Source organism: Astyanax mexicanus, chromosome 4, assembly GCF_023375975.1.
Source record: "Astyanax mexicanus isolate ESR-SI-001 chromosome 4, AstMex3_surface, whole genome shotgun sequence".
In the NCBI taxonomy this organism is placed as follows: Eukaryota; Metazoa; Chordata; class Actinopteri; order Characiformes; family Acestrorhamphidae; genus Astyanax; species Astyanax mexicanus.
Window position 1 is genome coordinate 9,863,881 of NC_064411.1, and position 20,713 is coordinate 9,884,593.

Sequence of the window (20,713 nt, forward strand, 5' to 3'; positions counted from 1 at the left end):
GGTCCCTCGTCTGGAAAAAAGTAATATTATCTAATTTCTAGAATATAAGAAAAAGGAAAGAGTCGGGTCGAGAGTTCACTCACTCTCCAGCATGTACAACATCGATATAGAGATGATGAAACTGTGGGTAACATTAGCTTCTGTAAAATCTCTGAATCTGCTGGTGTAGAGCTTCTGCTGCTCTCTGGCTCTGCAGATGAAGTTGGGCTTTAACCCGATGCTGTGATTCGCCACCGTGTCTGCTATATTGATTTAGTAAACAAATCTTTTGTAAAGTGGTGTAAAAGAAAAGGTTTCGGACATTGTTGGTCAAGTGATCAATGTAGCAGGAATTTGAAAAAATAAAACAGCAGCTAGATCTTACAATGCCATTTTATTGCATATAAGTACAAGTGTATGTTGGTAAGTTAACAGAACACCCTTCACTTATACATGTTTCATTCAAATTTAAATCAGATAAAGATTTAAAAGGTAAAAAATTGTAATTTTATGAATGAATATTACTTAGAAGTAGTGATGGGCGATAAGGGAAAAAAAGATATCACAATAACGATATATATCATGATATGCCACATTTATATAAATCAATTATAAATAAATTAACAAACACGAAAATGAGGGTATTCAATCTGTAATTTCAGTTCGTTTTAGTTTTTTTTTTATTTACCGTTTTAATTAGTTTCAGTTAAGGAGAAGTTTCCTTAACAATAAGTCTTGGTTACTTTGCTATATGGTGATTATCATGCCATAGCTTTATATAAAATGAAAATAGTATTAAAAAACAGATGACATCACAGACTATTTCCTGGAGCCCGACCGGCTGAGGAAAGTGACGCGCTCATCCGCGCGTTTAAAGCTCCGCGGGTGGATTAATGGGTGAAGGCTTGCGGGGATCTGGCGCTAATTCTAATGCTTTGGGGCTGCGTGAGGTTTAGTCTCTCAGCCTGCCAGTCAGACTACAGTGTCAGCATATAAGTCAGGTGCGTTTTCGTACAGGACAAACCATTCAAACATTTGGATGAGCTCTCAGCACCCGATTAAAAAATCACACAGTGTCTGTCTGGCTTAGATACAGCTATTAAATTAAGCTAATAAGATTTAATAAAAACAGAAAAATAGATATAAAATAGGAAAATAACCAAATAAACTAAGTTCAAAATGCTAAAAGAAATATAATCTAACGAATTCTTAAAGATCAAAACAAAATAGTGAATCCTCAAAACAGTAGCTTAAAGACAGAATATAAAGCTTTACCAGATTCGAAATGAATCTTAATTCTAATAAACAAGGCATATTTCGCACTAAATGTTTATTTCCTGAGAGGACATACAGCTCAATAGGCTAGATACTGAAAAGCAGAGATTCTAGGCTTTAAAATGGCATATTGGGTGTCTATAATTATTCATAAACAAAGCAAGATATTAATTATGACATATTTCTGCCCCGCCGGCCAGAAAGAATAGTGTTAAGAGGTTAATGATGTGTATTGGACTCTACAAAATAAACTACGCTAAGTCGACATTGCAAACGTTGCGCTATAGCTGACAATTCAATATTATTTCCATATCTCTGTTTACCGGCTGCAGCTGGAGTCTGTCCTCTGGAAAACAAGCTTGTTAATTTTGCACATTTGGCAGCTTCCTCTTCCATCTTCTTTCTTTTTTTTAATCTGGCCTTTTTACCCTCCATCACAGTCGACTGACGCTTCGTGCTATTCTGTTGCTATATTTAATTTTATCGCTTCAGAAAAGACCACTCGTGGACGCAACCAACTCAAACATTTGAGAAGGGAGAATTCCCTCAGATGGTTGAACCCATCTAATCTACTGTGAAGTAGGGGCCGTGCTGTCAGATGAATAGAGAATGCATACGTAGTTGAATGGAAATGATTGCAAGAATAAGAAATGACGGGTAAACTATTTTTTTCCGTCCAACCGGCCCAAACTCGAGCCGGCCCATGAGGAATCCTCCCGAATCTCCCGATTAGCCACTCCGGGCCCGGGTCTGTGTGTATGTGTGTGTGTGTGTGTGTGTGAGAAAGACAGAGAATTCACTCCATGCTGTGTTTTGCTGCTCTCATGCACAGGTACTGCCACAGTTTACTGTTTAAGTGAACCACTCTAATGTTTAATTGCAACAGCTGTTTATTTTTATTGAGAATTGTTTTGTTGTATGAAATTAATGTTCAGAAATAGAAAAATGTGTCATATTTGGGATCATTTCTATATGTGCATTAGGGGTGGGAATCGATTACTATCTCACGATTCGATTCGATTCCGATTTTGGGGGCCACGATTCGATTCAAAATCGATTTTTGATTCAAAACGATTTGATTTATAAAAATTTCTGCTTCTGGCTTATGAATCTTATTGAAAAAAAACCCTCCATAATATACACTGGTCCTGGAGCAGGTAATGTGTTACAAAAACAATAAAATGTGCAGGAATGTGGGTCCTCAGTGACAGAGGAATCACTGGGATATCACAATGACGTTAATGAACAATAAATAAATAATAAATAACACTGCTTTATTACCAGGCTACTAGCGGTGGTGTGTAGGTGACGCTGCTGGGCTGATGTGATGATAGCAGTGGAGCGCTAAAGTTCAGGAGCAGCTGCTGATTAACTAGTTAATTTAAGGTCGTTGTATTTCTTCAGAAAGGGGGCAGGAGGTGGAGAAATTAATTCATATTGTCCATTCCTTAATTCCTCTGTGATGAGGAGCTGAAATGAGCTCTGATTAGCTTATTGTTATTTTTCCGTTCCGCCTTAAATGCTGCAGCCCGCAGCCACCTGTAGCGTTATTTAAGGTGGAACTGGAAAGTTAGCTAGTTAGCTAGCTAACAGAAACTGAAACTAACTACTAGCGATCTTTTTTATGCTTGTTATGAAGCATTCTGCCATAAAACATTAAAACTACACGTTAATCTAAGGTAATATAGTGCTTGTTCTGCCATCTTACCGGTGATTCTCAAACACCTACTACGCTCTGTGTGGGTCTGGAAGACCTCGGTTTGAAGGGACAAGCGGGTTGCCAGGTCCAACAAAAATACCCAGCCCAAAATCAGTCCAAAACCCGCCCCTCAGAATCGATTTTGGGACATTTTAAATCGATTCTGAATCGTAGTAAATGAGAATCAAGATTCTTATGTGAATCGATTTTTTGGCACACCTCTAATGTGCATAGTACAATATAATGTGTAATATTTTATTTCATTGCTAAAAATATATGTGATAAGAAATGTTTATTTTTATAACACAGTATTGTATAATTTGTACTGAAGTATTTTTATAAACCCTATTTTATTATATGTTATTGTACACTGGATACAGAAAAACAGAACACAGTATTGCATATGTAATGCTCATTTCACGCTAAATATCACTGAGGAGAGCTGCATCTGTTTTTGTGAGAAAGACAGAGAATTCACTTAATGCTCTGTTTTGCTGCTCTCATGCACAGGAGAGGCAATAAAGACCCAATATATGGCAGAGCTTGTCCAGTCTTTCCATTCCTTGGAAATCACAACGCAGAGAGTATCAACACTCGAGGGCCGTGGCTAATTCAACTTGGGCGGAATCAGAGACAGACACACACACACAAGCCGGCTACATGTGGATGAGGGAAGGTATAACTGTGGACTGAAAATGTGCCTTTTACTGAATGTGTGTCCAGTACATACCCGCCATTTCTAATGTTCAAACTTTTTAAATGAATATACTACATGGAACTGAAGAGAAACATGAAAGAAGAATCACAGTTGTTGGAGTGGCAGAGTCTGATGATAGAAATGTTCTCCTTCTAACAAAAGATCTGGAGGAGCTGAGTGTACCCCCAGGGCTCTCTGGGGGTACCATCACTGGGTGCAAGAACAACAACCCAGTAGATGGGGGTGTGGACAGAGCAAAGCAGTTTAACAACTTTTACAACAGGTTTGACTGTCCTGCTCCTGCTGCCCCCTCCTCCTACCCTCCTGCATCATCACCATCATCTCCATCTCCACCATCACCATCATCACCATCTCCATCACCTTCAACTCCAGCTCCACCATCTTCATCACCACCAACACCCTCTCCTCCATCATCATCTTCATCACCCTCACCTCCACCATCTTCATCACCACCACCATCACCATCACCATCTTCTTCATCATCATCACCACTGTCAACACTGGCAGACAAATCTGCTCCTCCAGTCCACCAACCTTTACTGCAGACCAGGTCAGGATCTACTTGTATTAAAGAATTATGTGTTCTGGATCAGAATATTATCATAAAGTATCAAGTATGTTAAACTGTATTTCTTAACAACACTTGCTTAATACAGACATTACAAACAATTTAAACAAGAACCTGATTTCAGCTTTGTGATGCTAACAAAATATCCTAGAATAAAATAACATTCAGTTTTTATTTACAACCAGTTACTTAGCTGACAAGCTAAAGTTATCAGTGATTTGTTTATCCGGGTAGCTAATGTTAGCTAAAATTGCAAATGGCTAATGCTAAAGTAGAAGCTCGTGTTAGCTAGCTAGCTAAAGGTATCAACATTTTTTAAATCGGTAGCTAATTTTAGATAGCTAGGTAAAGTTGAAAGCACTTTATAACAGGTAGCTAATGTCAGCTAGCTGCAAGCATTTTATTACCAATAGTTAATGTTTGCTAGTTGCAAGCGTTTTATAATCAGTTTGCTTGCTAGCTAAAGGTACCAGCAGTTTTTTTAATTGGTAGCTAACATTATTGAAATAAAAAAATATATTTTTAGAATTACACTACTGCAACAAAATGAATATTTAATTGTATTATTTCATAAGATATGATATGGCACATATAACGTGATATTAAATAATACAAGACTTTTATCAGATTTGTATCAGAAGTAAATGATCAAGAATGTCTTGATTCTAATAATGCACTCTGAATTTCTCCATATATCCAGGATTAAAGTAAAATAAATTATACTGGACAGATATAATCTGTCTCTAGTAGATATATAATGAGGAATTGAGAAAGTGTGAATTTTTCTTTTGCTAAAAAAAATAAATAAATAAAAAAGAGAGTAGTACCCTGACATGATAATTAGGGGTGGGTGATATGGCACAATATTTTAGGGTATAATATCGTTCACAATATTTTAAAATGCTGGCGATATTAGTGCGTATGACACGATATGGCACACCCCTAGGCCATATGTGTTACGCCCTCGCCAGGTTTCCCTCTGTTTCCCCGGTGTTTCCACTGTTATTTTCCATTACGTGTGTCTAATTTGTAACTCCGCCCCTTCCCAGGTGTTCTGTGTTTCATGTTTAGTTTAAATAGTACCTGTTAGTCAATGTTTGCTGTCGGTCTTTGCACCTTCCCACGTTTGTTTGTCTCGTCACGCTATTTACTATTGTTTTGCCACGCCACGTCACGTTTGTTTATTTCATGTTTCTGTATTTACTTGTTCTTGTTTATTTCCTGTTTGTTTCTTTGTTTATTTTGTATATATATATTTACGTAGTTATCCCTGTATATATCCCTAGCCCTGTTTCTTTATCTGTTTAGCTTAGCTCACTGTTTGTTTGTTTATGTACATAGATATTTTCGTTATTCCCCTGTTTAGTTTACTTGTTTATCTGTTATTTAATAAAGTCATGTCTTACCCGTTTAAACGTCCGCCTCCCGTCTCATCACGCCTTACAGAAAGACCGACCGCCATGGACGTTTATTCGGGAAACCCTTGGGTTGGATCCGGGCTGGCCATCCGTCATGCCCCCTTTGGGACCTCGGCGCAGGAAAATCCGAGGCCTCGAGGCCGGAGAAGGCCTCGGGCTGGGCGTTCTAAGAGGTCCCAAAAATCGGAGGATTTTCTTGGGGGGGGGCTAACGGTTGGGGCCATCGGCCTCGCTCCTAACCGCGAGGTAGGCAAGGCGGGCAGAAACGCGGACTGTGAGGACTACTTCTGGGATTACGTGGACCTCCTCGCAGCCGCGTCCAGTTCGGAGGACGAGTTCTACCCCCTGACGAGAGCCCGCTTGCCGCCGCTTGCGGAGGCTATCCTCCACCCGCCTCCCAGGGCGCGCTCCACCTCGGCGGCTCCGCAGCTAGCTTCTGAGGCTAACCAGCTAGCTCCTCCGGCGGCTGCAGCTCGAGGCTTCCCCACGGCTACGCGGCTAATGCAGGTAGCATCTCCAGCGGCTGCAGCTCCAGGCATTCCCACGGCTACGCGGCTAACGCAGTTAGCATCTCCTGATTCCACGGGTCAAGTTTCTCTGGCTGCTACGGCGCTCGCATCTTCTACGGCTGCAGACCCAGCTTCCACGGCGGCCGCCGAGCAGCGCTTCCAGTCACCCGTAGCGGCAGCAGATCTTCGCTCCGGGGTTCCCATGACAACGGCGCTACACTGTACTGCTACTACCACCCCGGAACCTGAATACGCTACGGTGAAATTAGGTCAAGTCTCCGTGCAGTCTTCAGCAGCCCGAGTCGTCACACAGACACCTACAGCCCAAGGGTCCAAGTCTGTTCATGTGAGTGTTCCTGTGTCAGCGGTGCCCGCCACCGCCAATGTTCCTGTGCCAGCGGTGCCCGCCACCGCCAATGTTCCTGTGCCAGCGGTGCCCGCCACCGCCAATGTTTCTGTGCCAGCGGTGCCCACCGCCAATGTTTCTGTGCCAGCGGTGCCCACCGCCTATGTTCCTGTGCCAGCGGTGCCCACCGCCCATGCTACGATGCCAGTGGTGCCCACCGCCAATGTTCCTGTGCCAGCGGTGCCCACCGCCTATGTTCCTATGCCAGCGGTGCCCACCGCCTATGTTCCTGTGCCAGCGGTGCCCACCGCTCCTGCTACGATGCCAGCGGTGCCCACCGCTCCTGCTACGATGCCAGCGGTGCCCACCGCTCCTGCTACGATGCCAGCGGTGCCCACCGCTCCTGCTACGATGCCAGCGGTGCCCACCGCTCCTGCTACGATGCCAGCGGTGCCCACCGCTCCTGCTACGATGCCAGTGGTGCCCACCGCCAATGTTCCTGTGCCAGCGGTGCCCACCGCCTATGTTCCTGTGTCAGCGGTGCCCACCGCCCATGCTACGATGCCAGCGGTGCCCACCGCTCCTGCTACGATGCCAGCGGTGCCAGACACCGTCCATGTTCCTGTGCCAGCGGTGTCCACTGCCCATGTTCCGAAGCCAGCAGTGCCCACCGTCCATGTCCCTGTGCCAGCGGTGCCTACCGCTCCAGCACCGACCACGCCGCCAGCCCCAGCTGCTCAAGTCGCCGCGCCGTCAGCTCCCGCTGCCCGAGATGCCGCACCGCCAGTGTCTACTGTCCGAGTCGCCGCGCCGCCAGCTACTGCTGCCCGAGTCGCCGTGCCGCCAGCTCCAGCTGCCCGAGATGCCGCACCGCCAGCTCCTGCTGCCCGAGTCGCCGCACCGCCAGCTCCTGCTGCCCGAGACGCCGCACCGCCACCAGCTCCTGCTGCCCGAGTTGCCGCGCCTCCAGCTCCTGCTGCCCAAGCCGTCGCGTCGCCAGCGAGGCCCGTCACCACACCCACGCCTATCCCGGCACCCAGGACTAAGTTTCACCCCAAGCCCCATGTGCCCAGGTCTGCCCCAAGGCCCCCGGACTCCAGCCCAAGAACTTTGCCCAGGCTGGCTCCATGGACTACCCCACAGACTTTAGCCAGTCCTGGGCATCCCCAAGTGGTTCTGGTCCCCATGTCACTTCCTGTTCTGGTCCCCGTGTCTGTATATGTTCCTGTTCCTGTCACCGTCTTCGTGTCTGTTCCTGTTAATGTTTTTGTTCCCGTTCCCATGTCTAGTCCTGTCCAGTCACCCGTCATGTCTCACGTCCAGTCATCGTCCCCTGTCCAGTTCCCCGTCCAGTCTCCTGTCTCGCCCAATGTCCAGTCTCCAGTCACGTCCCCGGTTCAGTCTCCTTTCTATGTCCAGTCTCCTGTCCAGTCTCCTGTGTTGCCTCATGTCAAGTCTCCGGTCTCGTCTTTTGTTTTTCCCGGCCTCTCCCCGCCGCCGGCCCCCGGGGTTCGTTTTTACGCGCCTCGGGAGCTGCGCGTTTAGGGAGGGGCTTCTGTTACGCCCTCGCCAGGTTTCCCTCTGTTTCCCCGGTGTTTCCACTGTTATTTTCCATTACGTGTGTCTAATTTGTAACTCCGCCCCTTCCCAGGTGTTCTGTGTTTCATGTTTAGTTTAAATAGTACCTGTTAGTCAATGTTTGCTGTCGGTCTTTGCACCTTCCCACGTTTGTTTGTCTCGTCACGCTATTTACTATTGTTTTGCCACGCCACGTCACGTTTGTTTATTTCATGTTTCTGTATTTACTTGTTCTTGTTTATTTCCTGTTTGTTTCTTTGTTTATTTTGTATATATATATTTACGTAGTTATCCCTGTATATATCCCTAGCCCTGTTTCTTTATCTGTTTAGCTTAGCTCACTGTTTGTTTGTTTATGTACATAGATATTTTCGTTATTCCCCTGTTTAGTTTACTTGTTTATCTGTTATTTAATAAAGTCATGTCTTACCCGTTTAAACGTCCGCCTCCCGTCTCATCACGCCTTACAATATGCATTTAATGTTAAATATATTATCTTGAAGATTTGCAAACACACACACACACACACATATATATATATATATATATATATATATATATATATATATATATATATATATATATATATATATATATAGTCCACCAAAAGATCCTTTAAAGCTATGCATCATGCCGAGATACAAAGAAATTCAGGAACAATTGAGAAAGAAGGTGATTGACCTGGAACTGGACCTTCCCAGAAGTGACCAGCTGCCCAAAATTACCGCATGGCTGAGTTTCTAGACAAAAACCACTACTGAGCAAAAAGACCTTTAAAGCTGGTCTCAATTTTTCCAAAACACATCTTGATGATCCCCAAGACTTTTGGGGAAAATATTCTGTGAACTGGTTTTGCGGCATCGGGGCCTGGAAGATCTGCTGTGATAAATGGAACTATGAATTCTGCTGTCTACCAAAAGATCCTGAAGGAGAATGTTTGACCATCTGTTCGTGACCTCAGGCTGAAATGAACTTGGGTTCTGCAGTAGGACAATGATCCAAAACACACTAGCAAGTCCACCTCTGAATGGCTAAAGAAAACCAAAATGAAGACTTTGGAGTGGCCTAGTCAAAGTCCTGACCTGAATCCGATTGAGATGCTGTGGCATGACCTTAAAAAGGTTGTTTATACTTAAAAAAAACCCTTCAATGTGGCTGAATTACAAAAATTCTGCAAAGATGAATGGACGAAAATTCCTCCACAATGCTGTAAAAGACTCACTTCAGGTTATCGCAAATGCTTGGTTGCAGTTGTTGCTGCTAAGGGTGGCCCGACCAGCTATTCAGTCTAGGGGGTAATCACTTTTTCACACAGGGCCATGTAGGTTTGGATTTTATTTTCCTCCCTTAATAATAAAAACGTTAATTAAAAATAGCATTTTGTGTTTACCTGTATTATTTGTCTTTGACTAATATTTAAATTAGTTTGATGTTTTTTCACACCACTGTACATGCAAATTCTACCTGACTATAACCATCGTATATATCTACAAACAACAAAACCCGGACTACGACTCTATGAAGTAACGTTATGAATATGAAGCTAGCTAGAATATTTTAGCGAAACACCAGAGCAACAAAATAAGACTTACTTGTCCAAAAAGAAGCCGGACAGCTCTGCGTCTGTTTTCAGCTGGTTTGCGTCTTTTAGCTCACGCCAACGAGTGAAAGAGATTCCTATATTTATTCTTGTCCGTTCTCTAGGCCGATTAGTCTCTCTTTCTCGATTTCTGGCTTTCACAGACATCTTCCGTCTCTTTCCAGCTTCTAGTCTAACTGACTGTCACAGGCTGTATTTTATTAAGCACACAGTGGGTTTGATCTGCGTGCTTTGATTCAGAGACGAGTCTTTTTAACAAGCTATCAGAAACAGTTTACATGGTTAGCTCTGTTACCTTTCTTTTAGAAAAATCCAGATATGTTTTAACATCAGAGCTGCAACCCACTGCAGGAACTTAAAAATCCTTCCCAGCGAGACAGAGGGGGGTGGGGCTTCCCTACTTGCGTTCCGCAAAACCAGCAGGCTGATTGGCTGTTTCTCCTGAAAGACGGAACTTTATCCTTGAACTGGCTCCGTGATTAGTGTTAAGAGATTTTCCATTTACACACGGCCAGTGGCCTGTCTCATCATTAATGATACAGCTGAGCTGAGCAAAATGATTCTAAAGCCCAGGCCAGGCGACGCCCTTGGTTAGAACTGCAGGTTGGAAAGCAGTTTGCAGTTCTCGAAAGAGGCAAAAAAAAGTCTGGTTTGAGCTCAGAGGAGCTCCGGCACAGACAAGAGAGGACCACTATTCCTCCTATTACACCTCAGTGCAGTGCTGCAGTGAGTCTGAAGCTGTAATTTCACTTCTTTAAAAAGTTCAATAATCAAGGAAATCCTTCCTAGTGTGCCTTTAAATAAAGATTCTCAGGAAAATGGCAAATGAGTGTCTTCTGAAGACCAACTTTGAGTCTTTTACCCAGAACTAACAAAAGGGAGAAAACACGAGAATACCCAAAAAGAAGGGGAAACAGAAAGCAGCCCTAGGATAACAAAGAGGCTTTAAAATAAAACCTAAGGATATTTTTCTTTCTTTCTTTCAAACTTAAAGTTCTCAGCTTCTAGTGAGATGGGAACAGAATCAAGACTGTCTGTCTGAACAGTGGGCAGTCCTTGTAAAGGCACTAAGCAGGTGTTCGCCTGATTAGTGCAAGTGGCAAAATGTGGCCTCCCTCTAGTGGCTGAAGGACCACCAGGTACAGTACAGAAGCTTTTATGGTAATATGAAGATGTCCCAGTAGTTTTGTCAGTGTAGTGTAACTGATTGATTTAGACAGTTCTCTTCAGTTAATTGACCTGCTTTTATTTTAATATTCAATGGCATTTTTCTTTGTTTTTTTTTTTCAGAAATGAAAATATTCTCCTGAAATTCATCACCAACAACCAGGATATTTAACTAAGAGCAATGTTAAACTGCTGAAAGAGGTGAAGCAGAAGCCGTCCTGAAGAATCTCCCGAACACGCAGAAGTTGTTGCATTTAACAGACAAATGAAGCCAAGTCCCGACATGGAGAAACTGGACTCAAGACTCTGTCAAGAGTTAAATTTAACAGAGTAATCTCAAAAAACACCAACGCATTCACACAGGAGAGAAACCGTATTACTGCTCAGACTGTGGGAAGAGTTTTACTGAACAGAGTAATCTCAAAATACACCAGCGCATTCACACAGGAGAGAAACCATATCACTGCTCAGACTGTGGGAAAAGTTTTACTCAACAAAGTACTCTCAAAATCCACGAGCGCATTCACACAGGAGTAAAACCATATTACTGCATAGAGTGTGAGAAGTGTTTTTCTAGAGCGAGTCATCTCAAAAAACACCAACGCATTCACACAGGAGAGAAAACTATTCCAAATCTTTTTCACGGCAATTAAAAGTGCAAATCCTAAATCTTTCACAAAGAACACCTTATCCTACACAGATGATTCACTTTGTCACTTGGGACACGTTCCACCAGTGGATATAGCGGGATATTGGTTGTTGTATTACTCAAGTTTTATACTCTTTTTCTTATTAGTCGTGATGGGTAGATGAAGCGCCATGATGCGTTTCGACCCATAGGGAACCTGTATTGATACTGTGTCACTGAATACTCACACCTACTGGACCTTAAAAACCCTACAGACAACCTGGTTGAGAGACTGATTTTATGACCTAGTCTATACAAAATATGTTTTAAGTCATTGTATTTTATTGTATATAATATTATTTCATATATTCAGTTACATTTAAAATATCTTTGATATTCTTAGATACAGTCAATAAATAATGTGGACATGTAACATAACGTAAAACTCTAAGTGAATATGTTTGTAATGAGGATGCTTGTGGACTGTTTTTTCCCCCCAAAATGTTTATGGTCTATACCTGAGTTTATCCTGGGTGTATCTGGGACTTCATTCTCATGTTTGTCGCTATAATGCCTCAGCATTGAGGGGGTGGATTTGTACAAATATGACAGTTCTGTCAAACAAATGCGACATGAGAATCGGTCATGTGTCTTGCTGAAAGAGATGCGCGCACTGATGCGGGGTTTGCTCTAGGAGCTCGGCGCATGTGCCGACGCATCACTGTAGCCGAACCCTTCACTACTTATTAGATATTGTATCTTGTTTTTGCAGCCTAACCAGGGAAACACAGATTTCCCTCTCCCCAGCCACTTGGGCCAGCTCATCTGGGGGAATTCCAAGGCATTCCCAGGCCAGCTGAGAGACATAGTCCATCCAGCGTGTCCTGGGTCTTCCCCTGGGCCTCCTCCCGGTGGGACGTGCCCGGAAGACCTCACCAGGGAGACGTCCAGGAGGCATCCTAATCAGATGCCCAAGCCACCTCAACTGGCTCCTCTCGATATGGAGAAGCAGCGGCTCTACTCTGAGTCCCTCCCGGATGACTGAGCCTCTCACCCTATCTCCAAGGGAGAGCCCAGACACCCTGCGGACGAAACCACACTGCTCTTCCTGAATCCGAGGTTCGACTATCCAACGAACCCTCCTCTCCAGCAACTCCGAATAGACCTTACCAGGGAGGCTTAAGAGTGTGATTCCCCTGTAGTTGGAACACATTCTCCGGTCCCCCTTTTTGAATAAGGGCACAAGCACCCCGGTCTGCCAATCCAGTGGAACTGCCCCCGATGTCCACGCAATGTTGCAGAGTCGCTTTAACCAACACAACCCTACGACATCCAGAGCCTTAAGGAACTCCAGGCGAATCTCATCCACCCGGTGCCTTACCACCGAGGAGCTTTTTAACCACCTCGGTGACCTCAGCGCCCGAGATTGGAGAGCCCACCCCAAGGTCCCCCGGCTCTGCTTCCTCAATGGAAGGCGTGCTGGTGGGATTGAGGAGGTCTTCGAAGTATTCCGCCCACCGGCCCACAACGTCCCGAGTTGAGGTCAACAGCACACCACACCCTCTATAAAAAGTGTTTGTGGAAGACTGCTCCCCGAGCAGTATGGTGGACCAGAATCGCCTTGAAGCCCTACGGAAGTCATTTTCCATGGCCTCGCCGAACTCCTCCCACGCCCGTGTTTTTGCCTCAGCAACCACCTGCGCCCCATGCCGCTTGGACTGCCGGTACCAGTCAGCTGCTTCCGGAGTCCCATGGGCCAGAAAGGCCTGATAGGACTCCTTCTTCAGCCTGACAGCATCCCTCAAGTATGCCAACCCCAGCTCGGCATCTTTCTCCCGGGGCAACTCCAGAGTGAAAGAGTGTCCAACCCCTCTCATGGAGACTGGTTCCAAAGCCAGCGCTGTGCGTCGAGGTGAACCCGACTATTTCTAGCCAGAACCTCTCTAACTCGCACACCAACTCCGGCTCCTTCCCCTCCAGAGAGGTGACATTCCACGTCCCAAGAGGCAGCTTCTGCAGCTGAGGATCAGATCGCCAGGGTCCCTGCCTTCGACCGCCACCCAAATCACACTGCACCAGACCCCTTTGGCCCCTCCCACAGGTGGTGAGCCCATGGGAAGGGGGGCCCCTGTCTCCTCTTCGGGCTATGCCCGGCCGAGCTCCATGGGCAAAAGCCCGGCCACCAGGCGCTCGCCAGAGTGCCCCACCTCCAGGCCTGGCTCCAGAGTGGGGCCCCGGTGACCTGCGTCCGGGCGAAGGAACACTTGATCCAAAGTTGTTTCTCTTCATTGGGGTCATTTGGGCTGCATTTCGTCTGGTTCCTCACCTAGGACCTGTTTGCCTTGGGTGTCCCTACCAGGGGCATGAAGCCCCCGACAACATAGCTCCTAGGATCCTTGAGACACTCAAACCCGTCCACCACGATAAGGTGGCAGTTAAAAGTGTCTCAGTGCAGTTAAAAGTGACAGTGTTTGTAAACAGTAATTTGTCCTTGTGTGTCAGTGCAGTATGTTGTTTAGGTGGAGTTTAAGAACCTTACAACTTTTGGAATGAAGCTGTTTCTGAGTATGGTTGTTTTGCACTTGATGCTCTGCACTCTCCGGCCTCAGGGGAGCGGGACAAAAAGTGAGTGTGCTGGGTGGGTGGGATCCTTCCTAAAGCAGGTGCCCCTCTTCCTGCATCTGGAGGTGTAGATTTCCGTGGTGCTGGGAGGCTCCAACAATCCTCTGTGCAGCCTTCACCCCCTTCTGCAGAGCTTTCCTGTCTGCAGCAGAGCAGCTTCCATGCAACACCTTGATGCTGGAGCACACAACGCTCTCCACCACACATCTGTAGAAGGAGGTGAAGACTGCGCTCCCGAGTCCAGCTCGTCTCAGCCTCCTGAGGAATTAGAGCCACTGATGGGTCTTCCTGACCAGAGTGGAAGTGTTGTTGCTCCAGGTGGGGTTGCTGCTCAGGTGCACAGCCAAGTACCTGTAGCAGTCGACCACTTCCACCGCAGATCCTCCAATGTGCAGGGGGAGGTGGGCATGCTGGCCCCTTCTGAAGTCCACAATCATCTCCTATGTCTTCTTTACATTGATGAAGAGGTTGATCTCTCTGCACCAACCCTCCAGGTGTTCCACCTCCTGCCTGTAGCTGGACTCGTCTCTGTTCGTGATGCATCCAACCACAGCCGTGTCGTCACCAAACTTCACATTATGACAGCCTGAATGGAGAGTTGAGCAATCAAATGTGAGCAGTGTGAACAGGGAAGAGCTCAGTCCAAGTGAGGAGAGTTTTGTCATCAGGGTCTGAGGAATCATTGTGTTGAAAGCAGATGAGAAGTCCACAAAGAGCATACGGACATAGGCATTCTTCTTCTCCAGGTGGGTGAGGGCAGTGTGGACCACGGAGGAAATGGCATCCTGTCCATCCTGGCATCCTCTGTGGACCAAATCTTCCTGTATGCGTACAGGTGTGGATCCACAGTAATGTTGATGGCTTTGATGGGGATCTGAACCAGTCTTTCAAAGCACTTTATGACTATTAGAGTGAGGGCTACTGGCCGGTAGTCCCATCTGGTTTAATCTGGTAGACCCTCACTGCGGAGCTCTTGGGGCCTGGTATGATGGTGGCAGTCTTCAGGCAAGTGGGGACAGCTGCCTGGATGAAGGAAGCGTTGAAAATTCACGCCAGGACATCCGAGAGCTGGTCTGTGCAGTCTCTTAGCACCCATCCGGGATTGTTTTTTCCGGGCCAGCAGCTTTCTGGCGGTTGATCCTCCTCAGGGTCCTCCTTACATCTGCTGGTGTCACGCTGAGGGGCTCCTCTCCTGATGAGTGTGGGAGTCTGGTTCTGGGGGGGTCCATGATGCTCTTGATGCCCCACCACATGCTCTGTGGATCCTGGGAGGAAAGGTGTCCCTGGATTTTCTGAGCATATGCAGCTTTTGCCCTGCTGACTGCAACAGTCAGCTCTCTTCTAGCCCTCTTGAGTTCATCTGAGTCCCCAGACCTGAAGGCAGCATCCCTGGCTTTCAGCAGAGACTGCACGTTTGCGTTCAGCCAGGGCTTCTAGTTCGGGGAACAAGTCACAGTCTTGATGGTAGTAAAACCTCCGCAGCGTGATCTTAAGTTCTATGTGGGTAAAATTTCCCACTACCACGTAGAAAGCGTCCGGATGCTTGTTCTAAAGCTAGCTGGTGTTGTCATAAAGCTCCTTCAGCGCATTGTTAGCATTAGCATCTGGTGCTATGTAAACCGCAAACACCACCGAAAAAAATACATTTGGTCAGTAAAATAGCAAATGCTGTGTTTGGATATTTAGCTAGGCTAGCTACCAATAATAATGGTCGATAACTCAAATGTAGAATTTGGTAATTAAGTGTAGTTGGTGAATGACTATGCTACTTCTTCAAAAACAACTACTTCAAAAAACAAAACACAACCCATAAGCATTCACAATAAAAAAAACTTTAAAAACATACGAATACAAGTTAAACACATGTTACTCTTCCCTTTTGGAAGTTATTGTATTTTTAAAGTGGGAAACATTAAAAAAATATATATTTCTTTCGGAATTTCAATCTAAAATTGACTGATGTTTCACTTCAACACAAATCCATTTCACACTGGATTTCTCCATTGGGTGCCTTTGAGTATTTAACAAACAATAACATAAGACAATCTCAGACCTATAGGTTTCATGTGAAACATATGTTGAGAAAACACAATGAGATTACAGATCTGCAATAGAAAATCATTTTATTAAAACACACAGATGAGTAAATATAGAGGTGAAGCAATACAAAGATAGTAGTTTGTAGAGGATAAAAACAATTAAGAAACTACATGATTTGGATATTATTAGTACATTTGGAGATTAAAAAACCTTAAGCAACATATAATATTCAATAAGAAAAAGATAAGAGCGTATAAAACTTGAGTAATACAACACAGCAGAGGGAATGAATGAGTCTGCAACCTTACTGCACTACAAAAACCTGGAGTGGGTTGATTTTAGTATAGAATCTACAGCTGGAACGTTTTATTTAACCTCTGTAAAGGATTTTGTTGGCCTCTCTGCGGGGTCTGGATGCTCCTCCGGTCCACACGGCAGTACCCGAGCCCAGTGTCGTCTCTCTGTGGCTCTGGGTCTCACTTTTGGGAGCACTCTCCTCAGGTGCTGTTTTCCACTTCTTCTTTGGATGAATGGGCCTAGCGGTTAATAGCATTAAGCTAAGCTATTCTAAGCTTGGGGAACTGAGGATGGCTTCCACAGAGTGAAAACAGAGGTACTAGAAATTAATAGAAATAATAAAATCTGCATGAATTAGAAAAGAGAATAAATGCATTCAAAACCTTCTAAGCAAAAGCACTGAAGGTTTGATCCTAAACGTTTTGTTGCAGACTAAGAATCCTAATCTACTCCTAACAACTATGACATCTAAATTTTAAAGACTAAGTTATGCTTATCTAACATCTAGAGCAAACACTGGCAGTGCCCTCGCTCAAACTTAAACGACCTTCCCTTCTTCAGAACTGAACTCCTACAGTAACTACCCTAAAAACTGAGCTCTGTCTCACGAAGAATGTACTGGAATATCAAACATACGAGAAAACACAACATGGAATTCAAAAAACATGATCGCTGGATAAGATTCATTTTGCTGAACCTGTAAAATCCATTATTAAATTCAGTTCATGTTTGTTTCTGGTGGAACGTGTCCCAAGTGACAAATGAAACATTTGTGTAGATTAGGTGTTCTGTCCAAAAGATTTACAATTTGCACTTTTAATTGTCGTGGAACAGATTTGGGATAGTTTTCTTTCCTGTGTGAATGCGCTGGTGTTTTTTGAGAGTACTCTGCCTAGTAAAACTCTTTCCAAAGTCTGTGCAGTAATACGGTTTCTCTCCTGTGTGAATGCGCTGGTGTTTTCGGAGATTACTCTGTTGAGTAAAACTCTTCCCACAGTCTGTGCAGTAATACGGTTTCTCTCCTGTGTGAATGCGCTGGTGTTTTCGGAGATTACTCTGTTGAGTAAAACTCTTCCCACAGTCTGAGCAGTGATACGGTTTCTCTCCTGTGTGAATGCGCTGGTGGTTTTTGAGAGTACTCTGGTCAGTAAAACTCTTCCCACATTCTGAGCAGTAATACGGTTTCTCTCCTGTGTGAATGCGCTGGTGATTTTTGAGATTACTCTGTTGAGTAAAACTCTTCCCACAGTCTGAGCAGTAATACGGTTTCTCTCCTGTGTGAATGCGCTGATGTTTTTTGAGAGTACTCTGTTCAGTAAAATTCTTCCCACAGTCTGAGCAGTAAAATGGTTTCTCTCCTGTGTGAATGTGCTGGTGTTTATTCAGACTACTCTGTTCAGTAAAATTCTTCCCACAGTCTGAGCAGTGATACGGTTTCTCTCCTGTGTGAATGCGCTGATGCAGTTTGAGATGTGACTGTCGAGTAAAACTCTTTCCACAGTCTGAGCAGTAAAATGGTTTCTCTCCTGTGTGAATGCGCTGGTGTATTTTAAGAGTACTCTGATGATTAAAATTCTTCCCACAGTCTGAGCAGTGATACGGTTTCTCCTCTGTGTGAATGCGCTGGTGTTTTGTGAGAGTACTCTGTTCAGTAAAACTCTTGACAGAGTGCTGTTTCTCCATGTCGGGACTCGGCTTTATTTGTCTGTTAAACGTATCAAACAATGTCTGCGTGTTCTGGAGGCTCTTCAGGACGACTTGTGCTTCACCTCTTTCAGCAGTTTAACATTGCTCTTCGTTAAATATCTTGGTTGTTGGTGATGAATTTCAGCTGAATATTTTCATTTCTGGAAAAAACAAAGAAAAATGCAATTGAATATTAAAATAAAAGCAGGTCACTTAACTGAAGAGAACTGTGTAAATCAGTTACACTATATTGACAAAACTACTGGGACATTTTCAATTACAATAAAAGCTTCTTTTATCCCATTCTAAGTCCATAGTGTAATGGGGCGCTGGTGGTCCTCCTGCCACTGGAAGGTTGTTTACTGCCTTTATAAGGACTGCCCACTGTTTAGACAGACAATCTTGATTCTGTTTTGGTCTTACTGGAAGCTGAGAACTTAAAGAAAGAAAGAGAGTGATGTTGTCCTTTAATCTGAAGCTTTGAGGCGTGTGCCGATAAAATGACATTGGTTCGTATCACTCTGCTGATGGTTGATTCGTTCTACATTGATCACATGACTAATGATGTCCGAAGATTTTTTTCTTTACACCAATTTATAAAAGATTACTGATTTTTTTTACAACTCCAGATAACATTATTTTTCAACACATTAGCTTCAGACTAACAGTGATATGCACTCCTAAAGTCTTTTTTTTTTGTATATTTAGATGTGAAAATTGAAAATTTGGTGAGAAATGTAAACGTAATTGTGCTTTTTACCCAGAAAGACGAAGGTCTATACCAGCAGATTCAGAGCAGCAGCTCCAAATTTCATCAACTCTAACTTAATGTTACTAAAGCAGTAAATCATTCTACCACTTCCACCTTAAATATGATCAATTCTTCTTAGTTGTCCTGGAAATGTAACTAAATGTTTAGTGAATAAGCAGAGTTTGGAATGAATTTGCTTGAGAGAGAGTGAACTCTTGTCCCGGCTCTTTCCTTTTTTTATATTCTAGAAATTAGATAATATTACTTTTTTCCAGACGAGGGACCGAAAGACATTAATCCTTGGGTTTTACAGATTGAGTGGGTCGATGACGAGGCAGAGAGCTCAGGATAAGATTGGCTAACATACGCTCTCACAAGGAAACCCAGGTGCTTTTTAATTATTTTATTATAATAAATGTTCTTTTATACAAAGCACAGTATCAGTGGAGACTTATTGCTTGCATCTATGTAACATCACAGCTCCAGAAATTACATTTTAATTAGGGGTGTGATGAGACACTAATATCACAAGACGAGACACGATAATGGGTTCACAAGAATGAGACAAGATTTAAAAATAAAACTTTTAAGAAAACTTCAAAAATGAAGAATGGCTTGAAAACTAGTTTTTGTTTTTTTGACAAAATCATATAACGCAAACTTAACAGACTGGTTTCTCTCACATTGATTCTATAAGAAATAGAAATAAGATTAACAAATAAAAATAAAACTTTTCTAGGTCATATATAGTGCAAACCACAACCAGTCATATTAAGCCTATGGTTTGTGTTATTTTCTCCTAAATCTCTTGTAATTTAACTATGCAGAACCATAACCAGTCATATTAAGACTATGCTTGAAGTGCAAATAAAGACAGAACATTTTTTTAATACAGTACAGAGTTAAGGGATTAGTACAACTGTTTATGAAACAGTCACGTGTAGGATTTACTTACAGTATTTATATATGGTTTGTGTCTTGTTGGTCACTCTGTTACCGTTTATTGTTTCCACTGGAGCCAAAATGCAGCCAGACATATAACTTAAAAGTAGCAGAAGCATCTTCTACGCAACTGCCTGTATTTTCCTCTTCTGTTAAGAGCTGCTCTCACAGCTCAGCCACCACACTCGCTGCTATCGCTACTGTGTTGCAAGATCCCCCTTAAAAAGTCCACACTAGGTGACAGGACAAAATATAGCTGCGGTCCAATCTGAAGGGAGCTGCCCAACTAGGCAGCATTTTCAGGCAGCATAGGCGCGCTCCCGAGAAAAGGACTGTCCCATTCGGAAGGTAGCATGTGCTGCCTACCTGGGCAGCTGCCTTATTTTACCCCGATTCTGAAGGCAGCGTGAGATGTATCCTTCACGGCGAAGGCAATCCCATGATGCATTTCACCAGCGCAGAGTTCCATCGCTCAGATTTAAAAACATGGCGGACGGAGCCAGCACTGCGAGGTAGTTTCTGTACAAATGTAAGTAATTCCCTCCTGTATTTCCACTCACCGCTGCGGGGGATTATCAAACTAGCATATTTTAGACTGTTTTAAGTTGTTTTCCATTGTTGTTTTTGCCTGTACTTCATTTAATGTAAGACCTGACCGGCGGAAGCTACCGTTAGCTTATCGCGCTAATTTACAGGGTAAGCTAACACGCATCTAGCCGACTTACAGAGTACCAAACGCGGCTGCAGCGCGACACCCCAGGACACCCTGGCCGTCCAGTATAAAAAGTTTTAACTGTTTTAAGTCACTGTTACGTATAACTAAGTGATTTACTGTGTAAATAGTGTAACAGTGTAGAATAACCTGTAATTCAGTGATTTAATGCGTAAAT

The 20,713-nt window shown here is 44.0% G+C and overlaps 8 protein-coding genes across 12 annotated transcripts in view; 5 read left to right on the forward strand and 3 right to left on the reverse strand.

Moving 5' to 3' along the window:
- LOC125801409 (zinc finger protein 239-like) overlaps positions 1 to 20,713 on the forward strand; it is a 285,147-nt gene that overhangs the window by 237,798 nt on the left and 26,636 nt on the right. The window lies entirely within an intron of this gene.
- The window catches only part of LOC125801273 (zinc finger protein 239-like), a 256,548-nt gene that overhangs the window by 101,743 nt on the left and 134,092 nt on the right, over positions 1 to 20,713 (reverse strand). The window lies entirely within an intron of this gene.
- LOC125801434 (zinc finger protein 239-like) overlaps positions 1 to 20,713 on the reverse strand; it is a 223,537-nt gene that overhangs the window by 68,699 nt on the left and 134,125 nt on the right. Inside the window, exon 2 of one of the 3 annotated variants that reach the window (XM_049478170.1) lies at positions 16,214 to 18,291. The exons of the other annotated variants lie outside the window; for them this stretch is intronic. Coding sequence (XP_049334127.1) covers positions 17,261 to 18,127 — 867 coding nt within the window. The 5' untranslated portion in view covers positions 18,128 to 18,291 and the 3' untranslated portion in view covers positions 16,214 to 17,260. Of the gene's footprint in view, positions 1 to 16,213; positions 18,292 to 20,713 lie in introns of those variants that run through there. 3 annotated transcript variants of the gene reach the window in all.
- LOC125801215 (uncharacterized) overlaps positions 1 to 20,713 on the forward strand; it is a 236,099-nt gene that overhangs the window by 40,348 nt on the left and 175,038 nt on the right. The gene's annotated exons all lie outside the window — the stretch shown is intronic.
- Positions 1 to 20,713, forward strand: part of LOC125801280 (zinc finger protein 239-like) — a 316,465-nt gene that overhangs the window by 39,524 nt on the left and 256,228 nt on the right. The window lies entirely within an intron of this gene.
- Positions 1 to 20,713, reverse strand: part of LOC125801206 (zinc finger protein 585A-like) — a 308,944-nt gene that overhangs the window by 38,524 nt on the left and 249,707 nt on the right. Inside the window, exon 4 of one of the 2 annotated variants that reach the window (XR_007438651.1) lies at positions 16,523 to 17,141. The gene's annotated coding sequence lies outside the window, so the exon portion shown is untranslated. Of the gene's footprint in view, positions 1 to 16,213; positions 17,142 to 20,713 lie in introns of those variants that run through there. The other variant, XR_007438650.1, reaches the window with a different exon arrangement.
- Positions 1 to 20,713, forward strand: part of LOC111190034 (zinc finger protein 239-like) — a 250,622-nt gene that overhangs the window by 29,904 nt on the left and 200,005 nt on the right. The window lies entirely within an intron of this gene.
- The window catches only part of LOC125801461 (gastrula zinc finger protein XlCGF49.1-like), a 256,787-nt gene that overhangs the window by 6,138 nt on the left and 229,936 nt on the right, over positions 1 to 20,713 (forward strand). The gene's annotated exons all lie outside the window — the stretch shown is intronic.